We start from the raw sequence: 12,205 nt of genomic DNA, 5'->3' as shown, positions 1-12,205 counted from the left end.
CTCTTCTTTTTGAAAATGACCACAATGACCTAAAAGACAAGCTTGTAATCTATCGATACATATATTACATGGTCATAATGATAACTTCTCATAGTTAGGGTGCAATGCTAAGATGTTGTGTATTTCTGTCTTTGTATCTGTATTAGGTTTTAATACCAGAAGTTGGTCTATCTAAAGCCTAACTATTATTTGAACCCACCTTTAAAGAACATAAAAGAAAGTTTAAACTGAGTCTGAATAAAAGATGTGTAACTGTTTACGAATATGGAAATAGAACAGGTGGTTTTAACAGTAAGAAATTACAAGTCAGAGTTGCATTTTGCCATATTTCTCTTTTTTTTTTTTTTTTTAAACTGGAGGTTGTGTCAAGATGACAACGTTGGTTCAAAGTTTCTATGAAAAAAGAGAAAAACTATTGTCAAAAATGTGAAAAGATCATTTGGCCATTTTGCATGCACTTTTGAGATGGTCCCTTGCATCAGGCTTCAATATCAGACAAAGAGGTAAAAATAACACCCATGGAACATCAGATCTGTTCGTACCTATTCAAAGCATATTATCTGTTCATATACAAATAATGTACTTATTTACATTCCTGCTAACAGTCCACTGAACGTTCTACATATTGCTATCGTCTCATGGGTTAACATTAAAAACACACTTGAATATCTGATCCCATCGTGAGTGCTCAAACTCACGTTCCATCCTCGTTACTGCGGTAGAAAACCAGGAATGGGTCAGACTTGCCAAAAAAGTCTTTCTTATCCAACTTGTTGGCACATAACTGCATAGTAGCAATATCCTGAGAGAAAGAGCAGAGTTTTGGTTGAACATCAATATACGTATTCTGATGCAATGTTTTTTCTAAGTCAGCAACCTGTTTTCTTCAGGAATTCATTTCTTGGTGACAGAAGCAGCGCGGTTTGGGGGGACTCGGGTGGAAGAATTCTGAAACAAGAGTCCCTCTGAATACAAAGCAACTGGCAGTGTAAAAAACCCATGCATTATGGTGAAGCAAATCTGGATAAGGATCCCAAACACCAGCAGTCAGAACGGCTTAATAACTAATGCCTACATAGATTACAGTGATTGCATTCCCGTATTTCATTTAAATTATACACTTTATTAGTGGGAGAAACTGATTTTATTATGAGATGTCTGTAATGTAGTCAGAGCGACAGAGTGAATAGCTTCATACATATGTATGGATGGTTACAGCAGTTAATGAGGAGCTGTCTTATTCCTGCTTCTGTGTTGAGGTCCTTAAGACAAGAGAGTATGGAGGGGAGATAGATAGATAGATAGATAGATAGATAGATAGATAGATGGCTAGATAATGGGGCCTTTCAGTCACTGCCACCAGTGGGAAGGCATCATGGGAAACCAAAGCTTAAAACTGACAGATAAGGGTTGTCAGCCTGCGTGAACACACACTCACGCATACACAAAACACTAATCAAAATTTCTGAAGAGCATTTGGATCTTGTCAGGAGCAAAACCTCCCAGAGTAACGATGGTAAACATAACCAAGATAAGCCTGTTAACATAATGGTCTCTGGAGCACACACACACACACACACACACACACACACACACACACACACACACACACACACACACACACACACACACACACACACACACACACACACAAAAAATTATGTTAGTATCTGACTGCCTAGTTGAAATTAATACATCATTGTGGCAGGGGAATGGAAAATTGGAAGAGAAAAATCACTTAGTTCATAGCAGGAAACCCTCTTGATTAATTCTAAATATTTGTGAGAACTGTGGAGATGTCTGGGTAACACAACATCAGTGTTAATCAGTGCTGAACACAGAAAAAAATGAAACTTGAGGGTGGGGGTAAAGATGAAGTGATTTACAGGTTAAACTCGTGCATATTTGTTACATTTCATGATCTACTTTTGATAGACGGGCTCATCACTAAATGTTTTCTGTGTATCTGTGTACATGCCTGTGCGTAGGTGTGTTTATGTCGGGGGGAGAGGATTACAAGCTATCACAACAACAGCATCAGGGCAAATAATAAAAGGCAGACAATATGATAATATTCCAGCAACAGTTAGGTTGTTTGCATGTTTGATTGTGTGTGTGTGTGTGTGTGTGTGTGTGTGTGTGTGTGTGTGTGTGTGTGTGTGTGTGTGTGTGTGTGTGTGTGTGTGTGTGTGTGTGTGTGTGTGTGTGTATGTGTTTGTTTGTGTACTGACCCTGCAGTTACTGAGCTCCTCTGCAGTTAAGATAATGACTCCACACTTCTTCCCTGGAATCCCCCTGAGAGTGTAAGGAAAGAGAGCGAGAGACAGAGACAAAGATTGAGAAAGAGGGTAATTGTAAGATGATATAAATTACACAACTGCCAAGCAGATGTCATCATAGCTAAAATCTGTTTGTTATCGGTGACAGCACTTCTTCCCTGGAATCGGTGACAGCACTTCTTCCCTGGAGTCATATCTACAAGAAAAATCTCACACGAAGTCCTGCACTTACTTTCTAGCGTGCAAATTATAACTGAAAATGAAAGCTTTTTGCTGCTAGAATCCTTTTTTTTTTCATCTTTTTAAATATTCAATCAAAAACAAAATCACATCAGTCTGAATCAGGCACTTAAATCACGGGGCTTCTAAGCCCATTTAGGACACCCTATGGCTCATGCAGAGTTTTGAAAGTGGTTTCAGTGTATACTTTTTAAACTGCTACAATATTTAAAAAAAAATTAACATCTTCTTTTCGACAACAACAGCGTGTAAAGCCTTTCTACCAGGATAAATGTTGGCGGCTACCCATTACAATAATCTTATTTGGCCACTGAGGAGTTCAGTGGAGCAAGTGGAAGTTAAGTGACTTGCTCAAGGCCACCTCAGGGTTGGTAACAACAGAGGGACAAGGTCTTTCACCTGCTTGTCCTGATTGATCTTTAAGATCAATCTGGACGGGCTGTCTGTAGAGGACACTCAGACAAAGGGAAAGGAGGAACTGATTGGGAGTGAGAGAAGAAAAATGAGGGGTGACTTAGGCCCCGTTCAGACCTGGTATTAACATGCTTGTGTGTGTCCTTCCTGCCACACACGCTTAGTGCTTTTTCTTCATCATAAGACCTTTACAAAAGACATTTTAACTATTTTCAATCTGTATCGTTAACATCCATATTTGCCAACCACTATATATATAAGCTTTCTTCTTCCTCGCATATCCCTATGTTTCTGGGCGCGTTACAACCACCTACTGTTAATCTGTTGAACAGGCCTTTTTCACAGGAGACATTTTGACTTGTCACAGTGGAAAAAAATAAAATAAAATAAAAAGGCTACTTTCCATCGCTTCAGTTTCAGTTTCCTGGTATTGTGCATGCTGGCTCAGTAACCAAGCTCCCATCCAAATTTACTGCAAATATTAAATAAATTGTCCGAATATCTTCAAAAAGATAATTTGAATTATACAGATTTCCATCCATTACTGGTATGTGAATGTTAGGAGCTTGGCACATCAAGATACACAGCTGGTGGTGCTAATTCTTCAGCTGAGTGCCTTTAAACCACTGCAGAAAAAGAGGACACAGCAAGACACTTTTCTACCACAGCAAAGTGTGGACCAATGAATTTCCAAAATAAACATTTCAGGGTTTTTTTTTTTCATGCGCAAATTGAAAATGCACATGAAAAGAGGTGGATTTGAACGCGCTTACTGTCACACTGTCATGGATCACTGGGATGCTTGATGGAATGGAGTCACCCCTTAATGTTATCAGTAACATGCGCTTTTCCTGCTGTGATGAGTCAAAATGTCTGCTGTGAAAAGAACTTTTGCATTAACCCTGTAGCAGGAATGTGTTTGTGTTGCCTGCATGCTCGCATGCGTGCTTGTCTGCTCTCATGCACAAGATACAAAGATACAAGATACAAGATACACAGTTCTACTGGGGGTGCACCAGTTTTATTTCCCTTGGAGGACAAATGAAAAGGCTTGTTATAATTTAAAAAACAAATGGCTTTGTTGAGCAAAATATATGCACAGGCAATAACATTGGCGATCTAATAAAGAAATGTGTTAGGGTTGGGGCGCATTTAAAAGAACAGTTGCTTTTAATATTAATATTGATATAAACAGTGATGAGTTTTTTTTTGAATAAAATGACATGTTCCAATTCAGAGGAATGACTCACACAAGCACAAAAGTGTCTGCATTCCCTCCAACACATCCTCTGTCTTCTCTTTTCTACTGTTTTCAAGGTTAAAGCTTGTAGAGGTTGTTTTTTTTCCTTTTTATTTGTTTCTCTCCCATTTAAACTCACATTAAATTGGACGTCTTGAAGAAAGAACTGACTGGTGAAAGAATTCTGGTTTGTCACAAAAGAGAGAAGGAGAAATTGAACAAGAAAAAACAGAATGGATGTCTACATAAGAAACTCAGAGAAAGGGAGAGGAGGAACTTATTGGGGGTGAGAGAAGAAAATGAGGGGTGACTTTGTGACTGTCGGGGACAAAAGGGCCAAGCCTGACCGCTGCTTCATTATACTTTCCTGAATCACAAGATGTGGTTAAAAGGGATGAAGGAGGGGGAGAGAGAGAAAGAGGAAATGACAAACGAGGATGAAAAAAGGGTGTTGAAAGAAAGATGAGAGAAGGGAAAGGGAGGAAAGACAGCCATAGACATAAGTAATGTTGGCATCTAGCCAACAGTAAAATTACATTTTAATTAAACTTTTGAAATGTCACAATAATTTAGTAGTGCTGTAGTCAACCAAAGAAAAACAGACTAGAATAAAAAAAGAAACTTCGAACATCACTCCATCAGAAAACAGATATGTAACCACTATGGAGAACCTACATGTCTTGGCCCAAGCTGACTATGCCATGCTCAGAGTTGCATCCGGTCTTGGAAATTGACTGTGATTACTGCCACAGTTGGACAAAAAGAAAAGAATAAAAAAAAAACAAGCAACAAAAGTCCGCTCTGTGCGTGTGACACTTGTTGTGATGTGGTGCTTGGAAATATAACAGGTTCTCTGACATCTGAGATCTAATCACTGTAGGACGAGATGCATCTAAGACTAATGATTGTGACTGACAATTAAGATCAAAGGGCGAGTCACAGCCACCTCCATCAGTTTATCTCAATATAACCAATAATGAAATTCACTTTTAACAGTCCTCTTATATTTCACACACAGTTGTACAATTTGTATGCAGGGCCGGACTTGGGAATAAACATTGTCTCAGGGCTCTGACTCAGACTGGTTTACAAAATCTACCCAGAGACACACCAGCACCCACACAGACCATGCCATGACAAGAATTAAGTAGTAAACAGAGATTCGATTTTGTAAAGTAACTATTTTGTTTGTAGAACGATACATAAAACAGAAACCTCTCTATAATGATAATAATTACGATTAAAATAATATATTCATTCAGTTGTGAATATTACAATTGTTATTTACACTGAGTCAGATCAGATTCTATGGTGATTTTATAGTTTCAATTCAGACAGTACAGCAATAAATATAGCACCAATAACTGTACATAATTGACTAAAGAAATATTACAGTTTTTTCTTCCTTCACTGAGGCCCTCTGCAAGATACGAGCTAATAACACAAACAAAATACATTTTGTACTTAGGTTAGTCAATTTATTAGAATTACTGATAAAAGAATGGCAGAAAATGAAGCTAAAAATGTTATTGTTTGCATTTTGATGCTTTTTTTTGCTATTTTAATTTCTTTTAACTTTTCGTTCATGTAAAAATGTAAAAATGAGTCCACTACAGTCCACTGTTTGCTGGGTTGATGCCAAAACAATGTTAAAAGATGGCAGCTTTGCCTATGTACAGCTGTATGCAAAAGTCTGGGCACCACTTGGCAAATGACATATGCAACCAACAGACATTAAAAAAGAGCTTTTCTTCATCAAGTTAAAAAAGAGAAAAAAAAAAAATTAAACAGTAATTTTGGCATGTGCCGAATGTTGGGCAACCTCAGGACTTCATTAACTCTTTAGGCCTTCATTGACTCATTAGGACTTATAAGGCAGGTCAAGACCTGTCCTTAGGAACTGTGAGCTCATGATAAATTCTCTGACTCTTCGAACCTTGTGGTTAACACTCAACAACCAAGGGCTCCCCTAAGCAACTGACTGAGGATCTAAAATGAAGCTAACTCATGCTACAAAGCAGGGGAGGCTATCAGAAGATATCAAAGTGCTTTAAACTTGAAATTTCCACTGTCCGAAAAATGTCAGTAAGGAATGACACTTAAGTTGAACTTTGGAAGTCAAGAAACGCTCTGGAAGGTCATGAAAACTGCCCCTCTATGACTGCAAAGGAGCCGCGGGAACGTGTAGCTGACACAGTAGTGGTGGTGCACCGCTCCACTGTGATGCACAAAATGGGTCTACGTGGTGGAGTCATCAGAAGGTAACTTCACCTGCAACCTAATGTCAAAAGTCAACGTCTGAAGGGTGGGGGGGTCACTAAGTACTGACTTACTTTAGTAGAGTGTCCACACCTTTGCAAATGCGACAATTACTGTTTCATTTTTTAAATCATTTTTAAGTTCCTTGAAATAAAAAGTAAAAATGAATTCCTCATTTTTCTTGTTCATTACCCAGTAGTAATATTATGGCACTTATTAAATAGATTCTCAGCAATTTTAAAAGACACAGTGTAATTTATTTCTAAGTCTTCTTTAAACACACTTTTTACAACCTAGCCTCTTGTCTTCTTCCCCTGTAATTAAATCTTTCTGGTCACTTAGCCTTTTATTGATATTGAAGTATGTAGTAAATTCACTGTATCCAGAATGTTACCTAATTCCCTAATGACCTCCCTCAATAGTTGAGTAATAAACCAGGTCTGTAGTTTAGTGAGGGCTGTAGCTAGGATACAGTTGTGGACACTTTTATTTCCTTTCAGTAAAGTACTTGCATCCCATACGCTTTGCATCAGCGTTGGTTTCACTGAGCGGGTACGATGTCTGAAGTCAAATTTAAGTCTGAAGCCCAAAGAACCTTGAAAAACTAGAAACCATTTGTGCTTTTGAAAAGTACACTGAGAGACATCCATTGTTTCCACAGCTGACAGCTCCAGTGACAGCTCCGTCACATTGTATGGCAGGGCCGCATTGTATTCGAACCTTGATATCAAGAGTCCTTTTTTAAATCCTCTTACTTCTTAAACACACATACACACACGTGCATACAGCCAGTACACATTTCTGTGGAACATAAATATTTGCTATGAATTTACATCTGCAGCGCTTTTATAGCTGCCCTTTATGTGCTTTTCTTGGGAGCGATTTGGTTGCATTTTCATCAGCCGCCTTGTGCCGAAGTGGGGCCCAAATTCAACTGTTAGGAAACAGGGGGCCTGAGGCGAAGCTGCTGTCCACTGACCCAGGATATTTCAGCTGTGTCCCAGTTCAGTGACATGATGAAGTAGAATGTAGAATAACGGTCCCATCAAAGGACCACTGACACAGATTTATTTAGCTTTGTTAGAAAAAAAGAAGAAGCAGAAGACGGAGCGAGACAACTGACAGAAGATGAGAGAAGATTGAAAACAAAGTGGCCATGTGAGGAAAATTGATTTAAGTAGCAGAGAGGGAAGAAAGAATGATGAAAATATAGCACAATCCAATGAGAGTACCACTCTCACCTCGTCTAATGCATCCACAGCCCTCCATGACGTAGTTTCAAAGTCGATGGATTCTCTCACTCATGCTGCCTGCCAGCTGTAGCAGGCAGCAACAGGGAGAGAATTATTTATGAATTTATCTACACAGTGTGTCCAACTGCACACCCGCTAGCTAGCCCACTGGATAAGAGAACTGCCTGGACTCTGGAGTATCTGCCCGAGCCTTGACGCTCACCGACTGCAGAATATTAATGACATGCTGTTCCTCTGCTGGATATTACAAGTTTTTAGCCTGTTCTATTTCTCATCATAAGATGCATTTGGGACCACAGAGAGCTCTGTTAGAGGTTGGCTTATAAACAAGACATCAGTGTCTTGTTTATAATGATGTGAGCTTGAATTGTATGATCGCAAAGGAAAAGAGTCAATTTTTTATCTACCCAACGAGTTCTGTTGGTTCAGGCCAGCCTCTCTGACTCAGGGATTGTCAAACACGGAAGGCTCAGTGTGCACATTTTTCATTCTGACCAAAAACTACAGGATGTGAGTTCACCTTAGTCAGGGATTAATTTCTCATCTTGTTTGATGCAGCATTAAAAATCTCCTGACCAGTCTCCAAAACATCCTCCTCTATTCAGTGCGTGAGCTGAAAAACACCGGATAGCCTTGTACTGTCCACCTCAACACAACTGTACTTTACAGCAGATAAGTAGCCTTCCTCATTATTCCATTATTGCTGATGTGTATTGTTTGTTTAAATCAGATAAATCAGATGTGCTTATATTATTTTTGTGTTTGTGGTAGTTATATGGTGCGTAATCCCAGTTTTAGTCGTATTATATGTAAATAGTGGATAGGTCACATTTGTCACTGTAATAATAATACATTCTGTTTGAATGGTACTTTTTTCAAAAAAAACAACAACAAAGACTAACAAAGAGTATATCCACACTAAGTCAGTTGAATTTTTAAATTCATCTTTTTCTCTCCTTTTCAGCCCTCTGTCCACACTCAAATGGCATTTTTCTCCCCAAAAACGGAGCCTTTCAGAAATGGTCTCCAGAGTGTGTAAAACTGAAAATGCCAGCTTGGTGTTTCAGTGTCTACTGGGAAAACTGAGCTTTTGTAAAACAATGATGTAGGCTGCACAAAGAAGGGCTGTTTGGCAGTGAAGTTAAGAAGGACTTTTCTTTGCCTCTTTCTTTGCGATCTCTCATGTTAAATGTCACTATAGTGGATCACTGTGAAGCTGTTGCCATAAACCTACACTGATCAGCCAAAACACTAAAGCCAGTTATTGGTTTTAATGTTGTGGCTGATTGGTGTATGTTTATGTTGATCTTAGCAGACTGTAAAATAATGATTTATCAGCTGGGGAATGACTGCTGGTTAACAGGTAGTATTTATGAGCCGCGATTTAATTACACTTTCGTTCCACAACCTGACAACAGAGACACAAAAATATATAAGTGAGAACAACTACTGTACATAGTGAATTCAGCTGCATTAAAACACAGTAGATGGGATCACAGAGAGCAGCAGGATACTGAACGGAAGTGTTTCACAAAATACGAGAGGAGGAAGAAGAAGGGATTTAGCCATTTAGCCATAAGGAAAGAAAAAAAGTAAAGTAAAAAAGCACAGACAAATGTAAATAAAAAAATTGTAAAAACTATCCCAACCATCAAACCCAAAATTTGATTAAAATCTGAAGCCAAGAGGAAAAGAGAAAATAAAATTGCGGGGATGGAAGGGTAACACCCCTAGAAACATTCTAAGTATACTTCAAGCTTATATATTCTTACAGAAGTATATTTTAAGAAAGGACCTGAAATAAGTTAAACATGTAGCCGATCTGCTCTCAACAGGCAGTGTTCCAAAGTCTGTGGACTTTAAAGGCCCAGTCACCAGCAGAGCCCCACCCACGCTCGGTTAGTGATGCACAGTCACATAAGGAGGCAGTAAATCAATGATTCTGTGTATTTTGGAGCATGGCCGTTTAATGCTATAAAATTAATTGGGTGAATCAATTGTGTAAATTGGTTAGCAGAGGGGTAATGTGTTCATATCTCTTGGTGTTTTGGGCAGCAGCACCATTTGGAGCGAAAGCAGGGTCCACTGACTGATAACAGGATGAAGTATATTTAGCCTTTCAACCATCACTACTATCACCATTACTACAAAGAATAATAACACCTTTAAAGCAAACCAATATACTGTATGTCCAACACATGTGAAGTAAATGTAGTCGGGTGTGTCCATAGAGCCTGCCAGTCTGTATCTAAGCAAACCTCACACCAGTCACCACACATACTGTAGATTCAGTTCCTCTGTGTTATGTGCCTGGGCATGACCAAACATATGAGCTGGAACAAGCTGTGACAGAAAAGCCGGGGGGGGGGCAGCACCCTTTGTGACATCCCTGTGTTACCTTCTGCGTGTCACACCAGATATATGGTGAGACCCATGTCATAACTTTATCTGCAGAGTTCATGTCTGAGATTGAATGATTTCCATCCGGACAGAGGTATATTAAAGGGGACTTACTTTGAACATACGAAAGGTCCTGGTCCAGCGACTGGACAGGACTGAGGGGACACTTTGGACTATGAAACCTGTACTAGTTGACATGAGACAAGAGACCATGTGATGGACTGTGTGGTCTCCCTGGCCCACACTCTCCTTTTCAGCATGTGCAGTTGGCATGGATACACACACATACAAACACACAGCTGTGTACGGCACTTTGGGCACAGCTCTCTGAACACATGAAACCCCAAATGCAGGCTAAAAGAGGGATAAAACATGTATATCAGCCTTAACATGGAGTATATGTGACATGCTATTACTGCATTAGACTGAATATATGACAACATTTTTTTCTGGATATTACATTTTAAAAAGCAGGGGTCATATTATATTTGAGGACTAGACATTTAGATTTCCACAACAACAGATATTCTTTTCAATGGAGAGGGAACTGGTGTCATGAGGGAGAAATATCTCTGCAGACCGGAGCCAGCTCCAAATGGGCTGCACTATAAGCTCCAAATAGGCATCGCTTGAATAAAGTAAGGGGATAGAGAAATAATGGTGTCCATGGTAGTTCTAGTCTCAAATCACAGTCGAGCATCCATGTGGACTATTTAGACAACGTTAAGCATTGCTAGCCAAGTGGTAAAAATGCACTCAAGCAGAAAGACTAATGACACAATTGTGTGTATCATGTAAGTTAAGATGTTAACAGTTACCGTCCTGCTCATACAGTGAAATTAAAAATACATTCTACAAGTTCTAATTCTGGATCCCTGTGCTAACTGTTCTTTTATCGCATTAGATGCTAAATATGTGTCCTAAAATTGTTTTTGAGTGTTTAAATCAAAATTCTTAAATTCTACTCACAAATAAACAAACAAACATAACCAACAATCAGACACGGGTGAAGACATAAGCTCCTTGGTGGAGGTAATCCGCACTTGACCATCAGCTAGTGGGTAGCTAGGAGAGCAGTACGAGGTGCTTGTTTGGTTTTCACCTGGTTAAGATCTAATTGTAACCAAGATTCTTCCTCCTCCTCCTGGTCTAACAACGCAGGTGAGGTAGGTGTGTGGAGGCTAACAGCTCCCCACTCCCATATTCCTCTTCAGCTCTGTATCACGTCGCCGTATTCACCAAGTCCAGCCCAATTTTGTAACATCCAGTCACATCCGAAGGATTCTATTTAAATCCCCATAGTAACTAAACTACCATCCTCGTATTCCATTTGACTTGTAAATACATCACATTACTGAAGATAAAGACCTATAACTTGAGCTGTTTCACTGTAACTTTAATGGTCATCCTAGGATGAACTTACATTTGGGGGTACCGCCTACTTCCTGCTACTAACCCGTCCCATTTGGAGCTGCCACATCCACCCACTCAGGGCTGGCTCCGCTCTACAGAAATACATGCTTGGGTGATCCCCCAGCTCCTAAAGAGAGTGTTTCATCATGGGTTTTTGCTAGATTAACAAGTTTTTAAAAGTCGCTTCGAAGTATGTGTCTGTTAGAGTTAGTCAGCATGAAAAGTGGTTAATTATCTGAGTGTAACTTGATGGCTCATGTGTAATAATTTGGAGGAAAAAAATTCCTGATGGGGAACTGAGTCATCTGGGAAGCTAGCAAGAATTACCAGTGTCACAGATGATGAGGACATCAGAAAGATCTGAAAAATGCTCACTGCCCGAGAAAATTATCCTTAACAGAAAATGATTCTTGACAGGAGCATGTGACTATGAGACTAACAGAAAGGTAGTGGTAGTGGTGGGGTAATATGATATATAAGTTATTCTAAAGTACATATTAATCAGTGTCTCCCTGTCTTAGCGCATCAGTGTTGCCAGTCACAGTAATGACAGAGCGGGAGGATTCTAGAGGCCAATGGAATTTCGACTGTAAAGAAAAAAATATTTTAAAAGTAGTTCTTTAGTTCACAATCACTGATGTGATTTTAGCCTACTATTACTGTTTCTACCATTATTTTTGATGTTTATTTTCGATTTTTATTTGACT

General features: G+C 39.2%; 1 protein-coding gene across 1 annotated transcript in view; it reads right to left on the bottom strand.

Annotated features, from left to right (window-relative positions):
* Positions 1-12,205, bottom strand: part of LOC120803919 (copine-9-like) — a 79,317-nt gene that overhangs the window by 23,398 nt on the left and 43,714 nt on the right. The window contains exons 7-8 of the mRNA XM_040152956.1: positions 2,232-2,295; positions 699-802 (exon numbers count right to left, since the gene is read on the bottom strand). Of these exons, the coding sequence (XP_040008890.1) occupies positions 699-802; positions 2,232-2,295 (168 nt within the window). The remainder of the gene's footprint in view (positions 1-698; positions 803-2,231; positions 2,296-12,205) is intronic.

Source organism: Xiphias gladius, chromosome 18 (genome assembly GCF_016859285.1).
Source record: "Xiphias gladius isolate SHS-SW01 ecotype Sanya breed wild chromosome 18, ASM1685928v1, whole genome shotgun sequence".
Lineage (NCBI taxonomy): Eukaryota > Metazoa > Chordata > Actinopteri > Istiophoriformes > Xiphiidae > Xiphias > Xiphias gladius.
Note: the sequence above shows the minus strand (reverse complement) of the source record. Positions and strands in the feature narration are given on the sequence as shown.